General features: G+C 41.9%; 1 protein-coding gene across 32 annotated transcripts in view; it reads right to left on the bottom strand.

Moving 5' to 3' along the window:
• The window catches only part of enpp2 (ectonucleotide pyrophosphatase/phosphodiesterase 2), a 360090-nt gene that overhangs the window by 127018 nt on the left and 211936 nt on the right, over positions 1 to 21136 (bottom strand). For 31 of the 32 annotated variants that reach the window (XR_013300101.1, XR_013300100.1, XR_013300099.1 and 28 more), the window contains 3 exons: positions 18256 to 18425; positions 7933 to 8065; positions 2363 to 2502 (listed from right to left, as the gene is read on the bottom strand). Coding sequence is in view for 23 of the 32 variants with exons in the window: in XM_077599517.1 (XP_077455643.1) it covers positions 2363 to 2502; positions 7933 to 8065; positions 18256 to 18425 (443 nt within the window). In the remaining 9 variants the exon portion in view is untranslated. The remainder of the gene's footprint in view (positions 1 to 2362; positions 2503 to 7932; positions 8066 to 18255; positions 18426 to 21136) is intronic. The other variant, XM_077599523.1, reaches the window with a different exon arrangement.

Here is a 21136-nt window from a genome sequence, read left to right as displayed (position 1 = left end):
GTCGGCGAAACGTCTTTAGGCGAATCATCCGAGTACCGATGATGTCGCTCACACTGGTACTCAGTGCGCTCAGGGAGGTTGTCTTTCTGCTCAGACCAACGAAAAATTAGAGGGAACATTGGTTGGGAGTAACGAATGTCTGATGGCCGCTAACATTACGTTTCCATACAAAGGTACACAGGCAGTGTCGCACAAGTTACGTAACAATTTGGAATGGATTGTCGATGCCTGAGCGAAATTGCCACCGAGCACTGTAGTTTGAGGCTTCGTCAAAGCTGGAATCACTATTAAGAAACCCCATGACGAACACGCTGACCCTGACAATGTTATGGAACCCAGCATTCTTGGCCAACTATTTATGTCGGATACAGCAGATGAGGACTTTGACAGATTGGTAGATGTTTGAATACTTTGACTTATATTTTTGCAAATATACATTTCGTCAATAAAACAAAATCAAACTCAGTTTTGTTCATGTTGCCCTTTTTTAACATACGCTAGCATTCATGCTATGTGCTCTGCTGTGTGTCATGCTAGCACAACCATATCAGCGCATCTTTTAAAACAAAGCGCCCGATGTATTGACAAAAAACACAAAATACATTCAACTGAGACTGCGCTCTTTAGGGCGGTGTGTTAAATAGGTGTGAAAATACGGTACTCCCTCTTCTGCTGCAGAGCGTGGCCGTTTCCCGGACTCATTGGACAGTTGAGCAGGAGATGCCCATTCCGACAGCAATAGAATCACAACTGGGCATTTATACTGCTACTCTTTGGTTAACAGTTTCCTTCTTTCTGAACAGGAAACGTGTCCATCAGGGTGCGGTAGAACGCGGTGACATCTCGGGTCGCTCCCGGCATTGACTTCAGCGCTCATGGAGGTGATTGTCTATCCGAACGCCCATGGCTGATGAGCTGATTCATTGAAGATGGATTGTCATAGCTGGCCAGCCTCTACTTAACATACTCATTAAGAGCATGCACTTACACCTCCTGTAGCACCTTGTCGTTACAGCGGGATTCATCACCCAAAGGAACTATTGTGGCCTGATGAAACTGTTAGGGTTCGTGATGACTGAACCAGACAAAGCAGACAAACGCAGACAACAAGGTACATAGCGAATGAAAAAAAAATCATACATTTTCCAAACCACTTATCCTCACAGGGCGGCCCGGTGGGGCGAGTGGTTTGCGCGTCGGCCTCACAGCTCTGGGGTGCTGGGTTCAAATGCAGGTCATGTCCATCTGTGCGGAGTTTGCATGTTCTCCCCGGGCCTGCGTGGGTTTCCTAACGGGTACTCCAGTTTCCTCCCACATTCAAAACATGCATGGTAGGCTGATTGGACACTCTAAATTGCCCCCAGGTATGGGTGTGAGTGTGCATGATTGTCCATCTCCTTGTGCCCTGCAATCGACTGGCCACCGATTCAGGGTGTCCCCCGCCTCTGGCCCGGAGACAGCTGGGATTGGCTCCAGCACCCCCCATAAACCTAGTGAGGATAAAGCTCAGAGAATTTGAGGAGATGAGCCCCCTCACAAGGGTCGCAGGGGATGCTGGTGCCAATCCCCGGTAACTATGGGCACAAGGCGGGGGACACCCTGAATTAGTGGCCAGCCAATCCCAGCCTACCCGGAAACAGACAACCAGCCATACATGCTCACACACATACCTAAGGGCAATCTAAAGTTTTTAATCAGCCTACAATGCATGTGTTGGGGAAAAAAGCAGAAAAAAAGCATGCAGGCGCTGGAGAACATGCAAACTTCACACAGCGAGGACCAACCTGGGTTTGAAAGCTCAATCCCAGAACTGTGAGGCCGATGCTCTAACTACTCTCCCACTGGGCCACCAATAACTTTTATTTTGTGTGAGATTAATATCAGGGTAGGGGGTTGTGTAGTTAGCAATCTCTGAAGCGATATCAGGGCTGGTAAGAACACCAACAGTAGATCTGACATGGGGAATCCAAACACGTACAGCGACAAAAAACAAGTGGTTATAAGCCAGAGAACAATCACTAAATGTAAACTCTACAACTGACAACATAAACCAGATCAATTGATCGGCCGATGGACCTTTAAAAGTGGCTGATGGTGATTGCCATCACCTTTGGCCACTCAACCCATCTGACAATCAACCTGGAATCAACTCAGGGGGAAGCGGCAGAGGCCTTAACACATGTTTGTACATATATACTGCATGTGTGTGTGGGTGTGTATACAATTCTGTGTTCTGGAGAGAAGAGGAAGAGGGAGACGATGTGCTCGACTACTGGCTTTTAATCACCCCGTTCAAATATATTGTTACACTACACATTCAAATAGACAGACACAGTCAGAAAACAAATAACATACACGGTACCTGTTGTTTAACACTGTATGATGTCCAAAGAGACATTGCAAGATCCTTGTTGTAGCCACTGACATAGTCAGTGTGGTGCAGAACAGAATACCTTGTATAGTACTGTACTGCTGGTCGACCATATGGCATATTCCTACTATCTAAAAAAACAAACACACACAAAAACAGTATACAATCATGAAAATAGAAAGGTCAGTGTAGTGCATACAGGAATGTGTAGGGTACCTAAAACTGCAGATTGACTCTAAAGCAGGGGTCTCAAACTTGCGGCCCGCGGGCCAACTGCGGCCCGCGGGACGATAATTTGCGGCCCCCGTCTTAATATGAAAGATCGATTTTTTTTTTTTTTAATTTTTTTTTTTTTTTTTTTTTTTTTTTTTACCCCTTTCCCCATGATGGCGCCGTTTAAGTGGCAGCCAGTGGCAGTAGCTCTGTCCACTCATGTTTTTCTTGTTTTACAGCATGTTTTACATGAAAAATTAGAGGGAACATTGACATGCACCTGCTTGTGGCAGGTGTGATACTGGTGTGCCGATAGCGAGCAATGATGATGTCGTGACCGGATGATTCGCCTAAAGACGTTTCGCCGACGGACGTTTGACAGACGGACAGGTCGTACTAGTATTTGTTAGTTTAATGATTAAATACAAATACTAGTATTTGTATTTAATCATTAAACGCTGTTTTCAGCTGGATTTGACCGAATTTGAGAGCATTTTGAGCCGTTTGGCGAATGGACGTCTATAGACGTTTTTTTGCCTCCATCGCGATATCATCCAGTATTTGTATTTAATCATTAAATGCTGTTTTAGGATGGATTTGACCCGATTGCTGTCATTTTACGGCTCGGTTCTGCTACATCTGCCTGCCCAAGAGTGCTTATTCCCGGACTGCCATTGATGGTAGACGAACATTGATTTTTACTATAATTTGGACAACACCGGCGGCGGGCCGGATTAAAAATCCTAACGGGCCGTATATGGCCCGCGGGCCGAGGTTGAAAAACTTGTACACACACGATCCGGCGGGGCGAGCGTTCGAATCCCGTTTCGGCGAAACCTCCGTTCGGCCGAATGAACGTTCGGTGGAACGTCCATTCGGCGACCTGCCCGTCTGTCAAACGTCCGTCGGCGAAACGTCTTTAGGCGAATCATCCGAGTACCGATGATGTCGCTCACACTGGTACTCAGTGCGCTCAGGGAGGTTGTCTTTCTGCTCAGACCAACAAAAAATTAGAGGGAACTTTGGTTCGGAGCTGAATGAACCAATCACGGTGAGGTATACGGCTCTGGAGGGCGGGACATCGGCCGGGCTGTCCAGTGCCTCGCTCACTCACTCATTCATTCCTCCAATCAGCTGGGCGGAGGAGAAGCCGTGAGGCCGATCACTCCGCTCGGCGCGCACACTCCTCCGCTGCTCTCAGCATAGAACTGAATGAGGCGCTATGATCCGTGATCCAGCCTGTGTCAGTGTCTGTAGCCATCTCCGCGATTGAAACGGAGAGCGAAAGTGCACATGCGCCACAAACCCGCGCGACTGAATGTGAAAGATCAACCCGAGACTCATTCCAAGTGGAAAAACATTACAGAGCCCCAGAGATGTCTCTTTCAAAGCCTGCCGTGAAGAGAAAGGTCGGTGATGAGCACAGACAGTTTCAAGAAAAGTGGGGAGTGCAATATTTCTTTGTTGAACACAGGGGCACCCCGACGTGTCTCATTTACACTGAAAAAGTTGCGGTGCACAAGGAATACAATTTGAAACGTAATTGTACTATGAGACATGCTGAGGAGTACGAAAAATACCAGGGAGATGAGAGAGCCAACCAGGTTGGCAGTCTTAAAACACGTCTTCTGAGGCAACAGGATCTCTTCAAGAAGGCTACCAAAGACAGTAATGCAGCAGTCAAAGCTAGCTACGCCGTTTGTGAGTTGATTGATCCTGTGCTAAGTGATCCCAAATGGCTCATGGACTTGGCTTTTCTTGTTGATATCACACATGAGCTTAATGTACTGAACAAGAAGCTACAAGGCCAGGGGCAACTTGTCAGTGCTGCCTATGACAACGTGAGAGCATTCTGCACTAAACTTGTGTTATGGAAAGCCCAGCTCTCTCAGACAAACCTTTGCCATTTCCCAGCATGCAAGGCTCTCGTGGATGCAGGCACACCATTCAGTGGTGAGAAGTATGTTGAGGCCATTTCGAAGCTACAGGAGGAATTTGATCACATATTTGCAGACTTCAAGACACACAAAGCCACATTTCAAATTTTTGCGGACCCCTTCTCCTTTGATGTGCAAGATGCCCCTCCTGAGCTTCAAATGGAGCTCATTGACCTGCAGTGCAACTCTGCACTCAAAGCCAAGTTCAGGGAGGTGAGTGGAGAAGCAGACAAGCTTGGGCAATTTTTGAGAGAGTTGACCCCCAGCTTCCCTGAACTTTCCCGAAGGTTCAAGCGGACCATGTGCCTTTTTGGGAGCACATACTTGTGTGAGAAGCTCTTCTCCACCTTGAACTTCAATAAGTCCAAGTACAGGTCCAGACTTACTGATGAGCATCTTCAAGCTCTACTGAGGGTCTCCACTGCTTCCTCCCTCAAGCCAAATGTGACTATGTGAGAAGAAGCGCTGCCAGGTCTCTAGCAGCAAGGAGTAGGCAAAAGAAGCCGTGTTCAGAATATTTCATGTTCAATGTTCCATTCAAGTTCAGAAAGTTAAAGGTTAAAGAGCTGTTAATACAGACATTTGAAACGGAATAAAAATAATTCATTTTCTCTACTTAGCCAGCCAGTGTATATCTACTGTATGCTCATTAGTATTATTTGGTTTTATATTACTGATTGATTTATTTTTTATTCATCTTTAAGTTAATTTATTTAATTCATTATTTTTTGTTAAAAAATAAAGATATTTGATAACGTTGGAAAGTTTTATCAGTGCTTTTCTTGTGGAAATCCTGATGCGGCCCAGTCTCACCCAGACTTGGCCTCTAGCGGCCCCCAGGTAAATTGAGTTCGAGACCCCTGCTCTAAAGGCTTAGGTGTGAAATGCATGGGCCCCTACTGCCTGAAGGACATTTGTCTTATAGCAGGAATAAATGTGGATGAGTGTTAAAAGTGTAAATCTTCGTGGCCACGGCTCGCTAGTAATGGTAGCAATGGTACCTAGTGTGTGTATATTCCAGACTGCTAGCACATGTTACAGTAACTTAGTAGCTGATATTAAGGACTATTTTCTGCTAAAAGCATTTTATAACTGTTCATTGCGTAACTTTAAAGAGAGGCTCTCCATAAAATAACAGCATATGGTTAAAAGGGATCAAAAAAGAACAAATTGAAAATGGGGAGTGACAAATGCTGATAACATCGCAAAAAAAAAATACATTTGAATTATAAATGCCTGGGACCCTCGTGAGGATAAGTGGTTCAGAAAGTAAAAGCCTGTGATTATAGATTTAACCAAAACAATTAGCGGTACAGAAAATGAATAAATATTGAATACCAGCTAACTACGGGCACCAGGCAAGGGACAACCTGAATTGGTGGCCAGCCAATCGCAAGGCACAAGGAGACGGACAACCATTCACACTCAAACTCATACCTAGGGGCAATTTGGAGGGCTCAACCAGCATACTCTACATTTTTGGGGATGTGGAGGAAACCCAGAGAGCATGCCCACTCCACAGAGTGAGGACCGACGTGGGATCGAGCCCACGACCCGAGAACTGTGAGGCCATTGTGCTAACCACTCACCCGCCGTGCCGCCTGATTCCTTCCTTCCATTAAAAAAAAAATTGACCAAGTGAGTTTTCCGATAAAAAAATTAGTCTTTCTGTTGGGTTCATTCTGGGATGTTACTATATGTTCATTTGGAATTAATAGGTAATGAAGCTATAATTTAAATAGTGCCATACTGTTTGGACTGAGTGCACTTTCCCCCAGTCTTCCTGTTCAGGGCCAGTCAATTGTTTTCATAACTATGAACTGAACAGGACAACAAGTTCCAGATCTACAAGGACTCTTAAACTGCTTTGTCTCGGAATCCTGCAGATGGCGATAAATCGAATCAAACTTCCGAGAATACTCACATTATTCTTCAAATATACTGTTACTCTGTTTACCTTATAAAGAAATTATTATTCTTACTGGTGCAAATTCTAATGCCGTTGTTTTGCTTATTGTGCAAATTCTTACGCAGGTGTTCCGATAAAAACAGATTGTTGTGACAGTTGTTTTTATAACCTTCATGATGTTATTCGGTTAAGCTTATACAATTGTTCAAAACAGTTGAGACAGTTGTTTTTGCTTATGCAATTGTTTAAATCAGATTACCTTTGAATGTTTTGGTTATGTGCCGCTAAATGGACCGAAGAGTATGCCGCCCGTCAGAATGCTCTTGCGAACGAAGCCACGTTGGGAGCGATTCTCCTTCGAAGTTGTAAGCAGTTATGTTGAAAGATGTTTTCCTATTTTAATTAAATATTACTAATAATGATTTAAAAGGTTTTAATCATTATTCCAACACTTTCTAAGACAAAATTTATTGAAGCTGCCATCCAAATAAAGCTTTCTGTACAGGGAGTGCAGAATTATTAGGCAAGTTGTATTTTTGCAGATTAATTTTATCATTGAACAACAACCATGTCAATAATGAACCCAAAATACTCATTAATATCAAAACTGAATATTTTGTGGCCCTGGTGTGGGGCTTTTTTAGTTGTAACTATTTTAGGAGGATATTTGTGTGTGCAGGTGACTGACTGTGCATAATTATTACGCAACTTAACAAAAAACAAATAAATGCCCAATTCAATAATTTATTTTCAACAGGGAAACCAATATAACAGTTCAACATTTCTGATATTCAAAAACAAACCAGCGGTGAATATAGCCACCTTTCTTTGCAAAGACACTCAAAAGCCTGCCATCCATGGATTCTGTCAGTGTTTTGAGCTGCTCACGATCAACATTGCGTGCACAGCAACATGATGCTCTGATCTTGTAGCCTACTTCACTTTGTCTGACACATTCTATTTATGTGTTTTGATCTTGTAGCCTACTTCACTTTGTCTGACACATTCTATTTATGTCTTTTGATCTTGTATCCTACTTCACTTTGTCTGACACATTCTATTTATGTGTTTTCTTGATTCAACATGTGGTGGTAATCAGGTGTGGCCTGTGAAATTGAACTCAGCTTTCCTACAATTGAGTTTAGTCAGTTATTGGGGGCAATTACTTTTTCACAGTGGGCCTGACACGTTTGTAATTCTTTCTGCCTTGGTAAATAACATTATCATTTAGAAACTGCATTTTCTCTTTCCTAGGGTTATCTCTGTGTCATACGAACATTTATTTGATCGGCTGAAACCGGTGTGCGTGATAAATATGCAAAAAAAATACAGAAATCAGAAAGGGGGCAAATACTTTTTTCATGGCACTGTATATTTTTTTCCAGTTTGTAGTGATATTTTTCAAGAAAAATGTGGGTTATACTTGACAAATTACATTCAAAATCTAATGAAATGACAGAAATAATGTAATTTGCAGCATTATTTTACAATTTTACACTGACCATGAATCACTTGCGTCAGTCGAACGTTTAACTCCTCCACTTGGTTATGTAAAAAACAGAGCCAAAGTGACTCCATATTATAGCCTCGTGCCATAGTAACTTTCAAACCTTGATCCGGCCTTTTTACTCGAAACTGCAGAACAGTAAGAGGGGAGAGAAAAAAAAGACATTTTCATTGATCAATGCATTAGTTCATTGAAATGGGTACATGTACTTTTCATTGCAGTTTGGCCAACTTTGATCTTTCAAAAAGTAGATAGCTCAAAAGAGTGGTTCCCTGGAATGCAAGTGACAGAGGTTTTTCCAAAATGTTCAGAGGTTTGACTCAGGGTGACAATGAACTTACTTTACCTCAGCTCACAAATGTAGTTTGGCAGATATTAAGCAATTATTCCTCCAAAAATACATAGGGCCTTAGCTGTTTCACTGCCACACCCGTCTGAACTTTCTTTCGAATGAAACATACACGTATGCCGCTTCATGAAGCGCATGTACCAAATAGTTTTGAATCTCAACCTCTTTACATGTGACATTTCTTCATCTTTTTGTGTCACCAAACTTACAGAAACATTTACTCAATATATATAAAAAATGTTTTAAAAATCTCATTGTTGTGCCCTACACATTGAACGATAAGCGCTAGCTCAAGTGGCTAGTTTGCCCGCCGGGCAGTCTAGTCCGACTCTTTAGAAGTTCATCCCCTCTAATCAAGCCAATTGTTCTTGGTCTTGCGCTAGTAAGTGCTGGTTCCTGCCAAACCAACTACTTCCAACCCGTATGTCACCCACCCTCTCAATGTCGTGGACCCCTCTCTCAGTGTCTGCCCCCTCTTTCAGTTAACACATGGCCACACTGCTAGTTTAATCCATACTTCATATAATCCACGACTCCGTGACTGCCTGAACCTGTCTTTCTCCTCAGATGGGTCTGCCTATCACTTGCTGTGAGTGCAGCAACTGCCTCCACAACTCTCAAAAGACCACCTAGCTTGAAGGACAGATATTCAACATCCACTGGATAAGGGCCAAAGAATCCCACCTTGATTGCGTGATTGCATTCGGAGCTGGGAATGGAGCCAGGCTCAAACAAGTAGACAAAGCACCCGAGCCCACTTCTATCCATCCTTTCAACTCACCATACTGTAAAAAGCTTCAATCCCAGACAGTATCCACCATTGAATTTAAAAACAGATTAGGTAACACTAACACACTCACAGACAACCCGAGTGTCACAGACTTCATCCCAGATGACTCCACGCAGAGCTAATCCCTACAATGTGCACCGCGGGATTGGTCACACTGGTAACCTTCTACCAACAGAACACGGAGCAATGGCCATTTCCAACAACACTTGGACAGTGCCGTCCCCAGCATCACGTCACCCTCTGTGCCGACAGGCTCCGCTTCCCCATTAGAGCAGCAGTATACACCTTCCTCCCCTTTCTCGTTTTCCACCGACCACAGCTATTTTTGCCAACTTTCTGAATAAGCACGCCCGCAGCTTCAACTCCATGACTTGTTGCTACCCCAGTGCAAAGCATCTTCTATATTTTTAATTTAATTTACAGTTAAATAAAAATAATCAAACTTATATGAAGTAAAGGCATTCTGTATGGAGTTAGAATCATGCCAAAACTAAAGAAAGAACAACATGTGTTTTGTAAACTAAATGTGTCTTTCAAAAAAGATAAAGGTGTGGTTTTCAGATAAAAATGTACCCATCAAACAAATAATGTGGGAGAAAATCTGATTGTATTTCTTTAGAGGTCATTTGTTAATTCACTTGCAAAGGGAAGTGCTTTCTCTTGCAAATCAAAGTGCTCTCTCTTTTGAATTGAATGCTTTTATTGTCATTATACACGTATAATGATTATACAAAATATATTATATAAATATAACTATATATATATATATATATGTTTATGTGTATATATATGTATATATAGGAATAAGAATGTCATTAATAATATTAAGAAAAAGACCATAATTTCAAGATAGAAAAATGTTCGCCCCCCAAAAAATCATCCATGATTATGATATATTACAAACAGACTTAAGGATAGTTTTTTTTACCAAGAGCTGTTACCATACTCAACTGGAGTACTGCACCTAGGACCTAATCAAGACTTATTGCTAGCCACTTTAGTCACTTTGTACCACTTACCCATGTTTACTACTACTTATACTACTTATTTATTATGTTGACCACTTATTTATCTACTACTTATTTATCAATTATTTATTTATCATTACTATATATATTGATTAACTTATGTGTTTGTTAGTTGTTGAGTCCATAGACAACTTGGCGCTGAACGTCTCTAAACCATGGAACTCATCCTGGACTTCAGATGGAACAAGGCCGCTCCTCTCTGCTGATCTCACTTGGACTAATTATTTATTTATTTCTAATGTATTGATCATTTATTTGTCTGTTTGTTTGTGGTTGTTATTATTGCACTGCGTGGTGAACGTTTTAAATCTCATTATACTTACCTGTAATTAAAAATAAATGCATTCAATTCAATTCACTTCAATCACTCAGCAGAGATAAGGCCATGAAGCTGGCTCGGTTGGTAGTCCCTGAAGGGTTCTCCAACATCACGACAAAGGACATCAACACACTGCTCAGGAGCCACTCTTCCCCTAAACTAATGAGGACCAACGTCGAAATGATGAAATATGGGAATGAGGAAGCAGAGGCAGAAGAAAATGAGGATGAAGAACGCGCTCTTCGAGAAAGATCTTCAAAATTGCACGCAGTTTCCAACAAAGTGTCCTAGAGATTGATGACAACATGGTCAGAGCCATCAAATTTGGCAATCGTCTTGACAGTGTCATGTCCTTGTACAGCAGTCACAACTTCCCACCACCCTTTTCCTTGTGCGCAGTAAAACTCCAACATCTTCATTTTACTGCACAGTTCTCCCATCATGTTTTTTTAAATTACAATTAATCAAAGAAGAGCTATTGTCATTATGAGTACAGTGCTTTAAGTATTTAAAAAACGTATATATAGATTTGTATTTTAACATTAATACATTACGGTATTTACATGTGCAAATAACTACGTCACGTTTTATATATCTACTTCTTGATGATGTATTTACGTGAACACATGAAAGAATGGGAGATATAATAGGGGTGATCTTACATTGCCGTTTTTCAATTATCGCGGCCGTGTCGAGTTTACATTATCCGCGAAATGCAGGGAGGATTATAACATTTGATTGAATAAATGCATCTTTTGAAATGTCAACTCTATGATTTATCAGACACTCTTTATGACATATACGGTATGTATTCGAGTATAACGTACACCCATGTATAACACGCACCCATAATTAGCAACAAAAATTGGTAAAAAAAAATGTTTGTTTTCTTCAGCTCACACAGAGGATTGCACCAGTACTGGTAACTGGCAAATGCTGAATACATGTCGCCATGACAAAACATTTATTCCCAATATATGGTATGGAAACCTGGTAAAACAAACTACTACCAATATGAACGCAATTCTCAAATGGAATTTACAATTTTAAATCCTTAAAGTCGAATTCATCATTATAATATTTAAAATGTTTCAGTCTGATTGATCATCATCAGATTTACCAAACAATTGATTCAATTCTTCTTGAGCAAGGATAGCCCTCCCTGGACAGACTCGTTTCCCTGGAGCAACTATAATCCTGTAAACTTGCCAAGGCTATTTGGAGAGGGCTGGGTTTTGCAAAAGAAGGTAGATTTTTGCCATCTGGCCGACAAAGACAGGTTCGATGTCTCCCATTACACATAACGGTTGTGGAGGGCACCGGCAGAGGACAGTGTTTCAATGGGATTCGTATATAACGCACACCCGAACTTTGCTTCAGTTTTTTGGTACAACATTTTAGGTTAGGTTAGAACTCTATTTCATCCCGTATTCTGGAAATTTCTTGGTTGCAGTAGCAAGACAGACACAAGACACACAAGACTTTGTAGACCTAGGTAAAAAAAACTGGTGCCACACAGGAAGTCCACAAGGTGGGGACCTTCTGCAGACTCAGACTGAGGTTACCACTCAGTCCCTCAGTAGTCTGGAGGTTTTAAAGAGCATCTTCCTTGACTAGATCCTCCTAAGCTGTCCTATCACCTAATCATCAGCAGCGGAGAGGCCGGTGGAGGGCTTCAAAGCATCTGACCGGGGAGAAATCTCACGCTCACATAACAATGATGGAATGCTCAGTCTGGAGCATTGCCTCTTCTCCCGGCACTATCGTCCACTGTTTACAGCTGATCCTGCGTGCATGACAGCGGAGGCACGGCTGAACAGCTCCAAAGACGTCTAGGACTAGCACAAAGAAACCAAGCAACGCAGCGGGTGGGGCCGAGTCGCAAAGGCCACAGATTAACAAAGCAAAAAGCACAAAGTACAAAGTAAAGCAAAGCAAAGTATATGGGAAATCTTTAAGAAATACCAAAATGCAATCAAAAAAGACAGAAAAGCAGCCAAAACACAAAACGAGCAAGAGCGGACGGAGCCACCGCTAGCGGCACCATCTTGGTTGCAGTAGCAAAAACTGATACATTTTTGTGCGTTATACTCGAATAAATATGGTATGTTGAGAATAATTTGTATGGGCATGGCATATTTACATCGATTTTAAAAAAAATATGACGTATGACAAGTGATTTTCTTCCGTTTCAAGTTCACTGCTGCTAACTGGTATATATGTCCAGGAATATATTGATTAATTCACTAAGTTTTGTAAACTCTTAATATTATAGCAGAGGCCCTATGTAAAGCATCGTTTATCCTTATTTGTTTGTATTGGTGGATGACTAGCTTTAAATGTGGTGGTTGGCTCAAATTTGCAAACTGTGAGCGTATCAACCTAAGTACAACACCTCACCCTCTTGCTCCTGTGACAATGAAATTTCCCGAACACGGGATGAATAAAGTTATCCAATCCAATCCAATTTTCCATCCAAATGTTTGATATATTTATAAGTGTATTAATTTTTCCATATTTTCATATATATTGTGAACCATGATATAATTGCTCATAACAGAACACAACTTTTACCTAGCAGACTCCTAATTTTTGAGAGTAGGTAGGAGATCAAGATTCATAATTAATTGAGGACTCTCTCTTTCTTTCGTCAGACACTATTTTTTAGGACTGTTAAAATTGAGTTAATGCCATAAGGTGTTAAATGTGTTGAATTGTATCACTTCCTGCAGTTGAATACATAATCGTCATATTTTGCTTCATTTACTTTCCAAGTCAAACCAGAATACCCTTTCCACTAAAAATAAAATATTACAATGCATGCACACATGTTCTTCATCTCATTTTCTGAACCGCTTTATCTTCATTAGGGTCGTGGGGGGTGCTGGAGCCAATACCAGCTGTCTCCGGGCCAGAGGCGGATAACAGCCTGAATCGGTAGCAGGGCACAAGGAGACAGACAACCATGTACACTCACACCAACACCGAGGGGCAATTTAGAGTGCACAATCAACCTACCATGCATGTGTTTGGAATGTGGGAGGAAACCAGAGTACCCGGAGGAAACCCACACAGGCGAACATGCAAAATCCAGACAGGTGGACGTGACCTGGATTTGAACCCAGGACCCCAGAGCTGAGAGCCCGACACGCTAACCACTCGCTCCACCAGGCCGCCCCACATATGTTCTGATTGCGCATTGTTGTCAGTTGTCGTTTCTCCGCCCCAAATGTATTTCCTGACTGCGCCCTCATGTGTTTCCCAGGTGTTCCTAATTGTCTCGTCAACCCATTTCAGTCTATTAAAACCCCATTGATTGTTATGTCATTTGTTGGATCATCTGCCTTGCCATGTGTCTGTGTTACCTCGTTCCTCGATTCCCCGTGTTTTCCCTAGTCAGGTTTGGTTTTGTGATTTGATTTCTAAGTCTTTGTCATTTTCCAAGATCCTGCCTAAGTTATTAAAGTTTTGTTATGAGCACTATTTCCCTCGTCCTCGCCTGCTTCCCTGTGATTGGGTCATATTCCCCATATCCTCACCCCGACGTATCCCCAAAGACGTAACACTTCATTTTTGCACGCTTTTACAAATGTCTAATATGTAAACCTGAAAGAAGACTAGATTATTGACACACAGTTTTTACATTCTTTTAGGTATAAACAGTTCAAACATTATATTTTTAAAATGGATGGACATATTTTCATCTGTCACAATCTTAACTTTTGAGTGTTGTAACCAAGGGCTCCCCAACCACTGTCCGCCGACTGTTTACCAGTCTGCAAGCCACTTGGTGCCAGTCCACTAGAGAAGCACCTCCATGGCCAGCTCGCGCACAGGAGGCATCGTCAACGCTTAAGTACGGGAATCATGAGCTAATGGCATGCTGCACCTCAGGGTTGCCAAATCACAAGGACACCCAACCTATCACCGTAAATATAATCCACCCAGTTCTCCGGTTTACGCCCAATCTGTCAACACTGCTACACCTACAAACCCACAGACGGTCTCCTCATGCAACCTTCATAAAACAAACATTGCTCACGGTGGACAGTGAGGATCTGCAACACTGCCAGAGCTGGTGTCAGTCGCGTCCGTGTCAAAGGTTTTCTCGGTCGAGCCGCTGATCTCACCGAGCTGCTCTAGAGGAAGCGGACATGGCATTGCGGTTTCATTCCCCAGGTGGCGCCTCAGAGGCACGGCCCAGGACAAGATTGGCTGGCCACGGCCAAGTCCATGTAGCAGCCCTGCAGCCAATTTCAAAAAGCCGCCCCCGATCTTGCTGAACGTGGCTTCGAGAGGCTTGAAAAGTGGTTTGACATAAGAAAAGTCACATATTTCTTATGCAACAAGGAAAAATAAATGCAATGTGCTCTTCATACGACTGCGAGCGCACAGTGAGTATATCAATTTCAAGGTAGATGTAAGTCTGGATGATACATATATGCATTTTCTTTATCTATTGTCTGGACGCTTGAAAAGTGGCTCTCAAGGAATCTGACTCTCCCAATACCTGGAGCTAAGGTTTGAATCACATCTTTCAAACAGTTTTTAAAAAAATATCTCCCTCACTTTGTTTTTTGGGGGGGGACACTGAATTTTCCACGCCACTTTGTGAGAAGTCAGTGTTATGATTTTTGCATGTTTGCTGAATTGGCAAAACACAAAAGATTCTATTTTTACTTGACTTTTCAAAATACTCACTTTGTGCTTGAGTAGTTCGTTACCTGTGGGAAAGTCTCAATATTAGAATGAACTGTGCCAAAATGTTGTTAAAGATTTGAATCCTTGAATTCTATTAATGTGGTGCTGCAATTTAAACAGAATGGTTTGCCATTCTGTTCAATGAAACAATGGACATCTTCATACAATGTGCCGCATTCCTATTGGCCAAAAGCCTCACAAGGCTTACGAGACGCATGTTCACTACCAATGGGTTAGGGCAGGGGTGGCCAAGTCTGGTCCTCGATTGCCCTTATCCAGTCTGTTTTCCATGTTTCCCTCCACCAACACACCTGGATCACATTCGGTATGAAGATTCTGGACAGCTTGCTGATGAGTCGATCATTTGATTCAGGTGTGGTAGAGGAGGGAGATATGGAATACAGACTGGATAGGGGCTCTCGAGGACCGGACTTGGCCACCCCTGGCCTAGGGTGTAGGGCAGGGGTGGGCAATTAGTCTACAAAGGCTGTGATGCTGGTTTCAGCTGACCCCTATTGGTTACACTGTCTGTGCTGCATTATTTAGACATCAAAATAACATGTTGTAAGCAGTTTTAGGGAGGTTGAATGAACAGTAATCCCTCGGATTTTGCGGATAATGTTGACCAGACATGGCCACAATAAAACATTGTAAATATTTTAAGATACTTTAGAAATAATCTCTGCTTGATTCAAATACAAAATACAGGTTATTGGGAGCTTTAGTCCATGCCCTATTTGCCAGATTCGAGAGGCATTGGATAATTGATGGAATCTTCAGGAGGCAACGTAGGGGCAGCAGGAGCTTCTGTGAGGTTTTTTTTGGTGCACAGGAACATGGTGATGGGGAGTTGTGAGGGTGGTTTCTTTTTTGTACAAATATCGTTTTGTACAAGGACATGAAACTGTCAAGACGGTTGCCAAATTCATTTTTGTCAATCTCCTGATCCCATTGTTGCAAACTGCGTGTCATAATGAAGATCACCAGCAGATTTCTTAAAGACCACATTTTTCACCCTGATCCTCGTTGTTGTCAGCTGCCTCTTCTTCCTCACTCCCCGATTGCATCATTATGACGAGGTCCTCATCAGATAGGAGGGTGGAGTGGCTCTTGAGCAGCGTGTTGATGTACAACGCGGTCATGTCTGAGAAGCCTTCAGTGTCCACCAGCTGAGCCAGCCATCACGGCCTCATCTGCGGCATATATCCCACATAATCCTAGTTGATATTTTGGGGCTACAAATTTACAATTCGAGATCCTGACCGATAGGGCATTGTTACGGCTGTCAGCCTGGGTACACTATATAGCAGGGTGTGTTGTTTTGTGTGTGGTTTCTTTTTCTTTACAGGTACCTGGAGCTGTGGCTCCACCCCTGTCGCAAAGCCTTGCCTAGGCCAACACAGCTGTGACTACTTCCCAATCATCCCTCCTCCAATCAAGATCCATTTCCTGTCCTTATTTAAACCCTTTTTATTTTGCAGTTCGGCCCTTGGCTTTTGGCTCCCTGACTGCATGTGATTGTAGGTGCTGAGGCAGTGGAGTCCTTGCTTTCTTGGGATGGCACTTATTGTCTAGGGATAAGTAGGTTTTGTTTGCCCCAGCTTCACCTGGTATTGTAAGTACGCTACTCATGGTTATATTGAGTATTTATGTTGATAGAGTTAATTATTTTGGGGCTGCATAGGGGGACTTGAGATACGTTTAGACACGCCGGGGTATACATATAGTTTGTTGCATTTATACATGTAGTTCATTCCCCTGTCTAGACTTTTATTACATCAGTTCTGACAGTGGCACCCTTAGGCCTTATTTCCTGTATTTTGTGGGTGTCATTTGAACACCTGTCTGGGAGGGTGTTTTTTTACTGTTTTATTTGAGGGTGCCGCTTTAATATCTTTTGCTTCCCCTATGTTGTCCCGTAGTCCCGTTTTTGGTGGACGTTCTTGTTAATAAATCCTCATTGAAGGCTACTTGCAATGTGTGTATGGCTCATCATTGACTGAATCTTTCTGCTGTGGTAGTTGCGACTCCCTGGTATAGCTTACCATCAGGGGGAGTTGTAACAGGCATTCTCATTCTTAAATACATTCGTATTCCCAGGGGTTACCACTTGCTTGGTGTCTTTGGAAAAGGATATTGTTGCAGTTTTCCGAATGTTCACTTCTTATTTCTTGATGTAATGGACAGTAGATTCATTTATCCCATAAGGGCGTGCTACCTGGGCATACTTATTGACCGCCTTCAACGTATCTAGCAAATTCACTTTTTCGGTCACTCATGTTTTTTTTTTCTTGAGTTATTGGAGGCGCTGAAGAAACTATCTCTCCCAGCTCAGTAGAGCTGGATAAAGTGGCTTGGGAGAGGGAAGTCTGGGATTCCTTGCTAAAGCTGCTGCCCCCGTGACCTGACCTCAGATAAGCGGAAGAAGATGAGTTCAGAGATGAGACATGAACAACAAAATAAGCTATGAGCAGTTTTAAGGAGGTTTTACATATTTGCAAATTCGGCATAATCAATTATAACCTCCGTGAATACTGAAGTTCAACTGTATTACTATATTTTAAGTCCTTCGTTATCCCTAAGAATCTATATGAACTAATATTGGGGAAAAGAATCAACTGTCAACACAATATGTTGAAGAGACAAAACGGGAAAAAAGGCAAGCTACAATTTACATCCTCAACACTTTTCATCTGCGATACTTCTGTAAGAACTGGAGTCGAGGTTTCCACAACACTTTCCAGAGACTCACATACACCCATTCAATACAAATTAGTGAAGTAAATAGTGTTTTCTACCCTAAAGACACTATCAGGAACAATAGAAGGTTCAGTGACATTGATGACATGCACACTATAGAGCCAGGACTAAGAAATAAATAATCCCTTACATTGCTCCAGGGAATGGATTTAGCTTTTCATCTTTTTTATGCTATAATATATTGCAAAAACGGTTAAGGAAATCTCAAAAGGGGCCCAACTACATAAACAACTACAAGAACATCCATTAATGTGTCAAGTGCCGAGGTTATATATATATAGTGATCACATATAATGTATGATGTTGCCAGCTACTAAGAGGGACGGGGGTTGTACTACAGAATTATTGGCAACATCTAAATTATTGCCAACCTTATAATTGCAACTGCACCCAATGTCTTCTGTTCCTTTTGGAAAATGATCTGGAACAGCTGGCTTTGAAACCTCCTCAGGCATTGTGGGTTTGTAGAAAGGGTTTCTCAGTAAGTGATTAAGACTGCCATGTGTCCCATTATTGGGAGCTGGTTTTATACCTAGAATATCTAAAAGCACAAGGAAAATGAGTTCAGTTAGCTAAACAGACCATTAGACATACTTTAACCAGTTTTTTTCATTACAAGTCTACAGGAGCTATTTATTCACTTAATATTGCAATAATGTGCTTCTAAACCAGGGCTGCCCAACTCCGGTCTATCCAGTCTGTTTTGCATGTCTCCCTCCAGCAACCCACCTGAATCAAATAATCTGTATCGCTATCAAGCTTCTGGGCATCTTACTGATGAGTTGATAATTTGCTTGAGATGTGTTGGTGGAGGGACACCTGGAAAACAGACTGTATAGGAGTATTGGAGAGTGGGGAAAGGTACAACTTCCATTTCCAGCTGGGGTCATGTGGGACTGGTTTTGCCAAGAGATCTTCCTTTTGCGGCTTTTCAGCCTTTTCTTACTACTGCTAACTTTCCTTGTACAGATTACTCGTTGTATCCTTTTGTGTGTTCATATTTTAATGGAGGGCTCCTCGGTGGGAGAATGTTAGCACAATGCTTTACAGTTCGGAAATCAAGAGTTCAATGCAAGGAGTTTGCATGTTCTGCCCTTGCCTTACTCTGATTTCCTACTGCATCCCAAGAACATGCTATGCTACACTGTGATCCTTCACCAAATCGCAGCTTCAGTACATCGCATCTTTTTTTTCTTAAGTACAGTCATACTAGTACTCACATTTTTTTATGCAAATGAGTCACTCGGGATACGAAAAAGATCCAAGTTACGAAATCCCCCCAAAAGTAAATGCATTTCCTTATCCGTTATTTTATTTTGAGAATATTGTCGCGGATGCATTGATTCTCACTTTAGAACAGTGTTTTCCAAACTATTCCCCAAAGGGCTACAGTGGGTGTGGTTTTTATCCCAACCCAAAAAGAGGACACCTTTTCACCAATCTGTTGTCTTACAAGTGCAATCAGTGGAGGGAACTATTTTAGCGGTGCAGGGCACATTTTCAATGGGATTTTTGACCATTATATTCATTTTAAGACATGAATAAAGAATTTTCTTAAAAATGTCTCATTTTTGTGTTTTGCCAGTGTCCCAATTCTGTATGAAAAATATATCTTTCATACAAAATTGGGACACTTTGACAAATTTTAAAGGGTTTAGTTGGCAGTTGTATAAAGACCGTGGAACGAATTAGAGAATTTACATGTAAAGTACTGCTATACTTACAAAATGTTCATGTTACGAAAAAAATAATTTCGTAAGTAGAGGTATAACTCTATATAAAAATATCATAAAATGTTTAAAAAAACATGGTGAAATTTGCAAGCGGAAGACAGGAGAGGAAAAATGGTGGAGAAAAATGGCGGCATTCAGAGCTCTGCTTCTTTGGCGCTGATATGGGTGGCACTCAGTGCAGTAGAAGCGAAATTTCACCGAAGAAAAAGAATGACGCATTGATAATAGAAACAGCATCATGCCTTTGCTTTGGATTACATTACACACATTTTACATTGCTCACAGAACGACTGCACCGAGCCTTTAGAATGTTCTACCAGCGTAGCATGCATGTTTATGGAATGTGGGAGGAAACCAAAGTAGCTGGATAAAACCCGTCAACAATATGCAGACATCACACACGGAACTCACCAGAAATGTCGATAGATGTTTCCAAGAGGATAGTCGTCAACCGACCAGAATCCAGGCGCTGCTGAGAAATAATCCAGCCTGGAAAAGGGATTCTCGCCGTGCACGGTCACTCCAGATATTGAACCGCAGCGTCTGGATTCCTTATCGGTGTGTTTACCCCGGCTACTCGAAGGACCAAATGTTGGAATAATGATTAATATCCTTAAATCATTATTAGTAATATTTAATTAAAATTGGAAGACATCTTTCAACATAACTGGTTACAACTTGCAAGGAGAAATCACTCCCAACGCGTCTTCGTTCGCAAGAGGATTCTGACGAGCGGCATACTCTTCAGTCCATTTAGCGGCACATAACCAAAACTTTCAAAGGTAATCTGATTTAAACAATTGCATAAGAAAAAACAACTGTCTCAACTGTTTTGAACAATTGTATAAGCTTAACCGAATAACATCATAAAGGTTATAAAAACAACTGTCACAACAATCTGTTTTTATCGGAACACCTGCGTAAGAATTTGCACAATAAGCATAAAAAGTGACCCGAGCGGATCGTAAATCAAAACAACGGCATTAGAATTTGCACCAGTAAGCATAATAATTTCTTTGTAAGGTAAACAATAATGCGAGTATTCTCGGAAGTTTGATTCGATTTATCGCCATCTGCAGGATTCCATGACAAAGCAGTTTAAGAGTCCTTGTAGATCATCCGTCTGGCCTGGAACTTGTCCTGTTCAGTCCATAGTTATGAAAACAATTGACTGGCCCCGACAGGAAGACTGAGGGAAAGTGCACTCGGTCCAAACAGTATGGCACAATTTAATATTTAGCTTCATTACCTATTAATTCCAAATGAAAATATAGTAACATCCCAGAATGAACCCAACAGATAGCATGCAAACTCCACACAGGGAGGATTTCGACGTTTCTCGATCTCAGATGTTTGAGGCAGAGATGCCTACCACTTCTAAATTTTCATTTCACATTGCTTCTGTAGGGACGGATAATCAGGCTACTCTTCCTGAAACGCTTATTAATTCATTCCTCATCCCAACCACACAACCTCGACGGTTTGCTTTAGCCACACTGGTGACTTCTGCCAAAAGGCA

This window comes from Stigmatopora argus, chromosome 4 (assembly GCF_051989625.1).
Source record: "Stigmatopora argus isolate UIUO_Sarg chromosome 4, RoL_Sarg_1.0, whole genome shotgun sequence".
Taxonomy (NCBI): domain Eukaryota; kingdom Metazoa; phylum Chordata; class Actinopteri; order Syngnathiformes; family Syngnathidae; genus Stigmatopora; species Stigmatopora argus.
The sequence above is the reverse complement of the archived record's forward strand: the minus strand, read 5'-3'. Positions and strand labels throughout refer to the sequence as shown.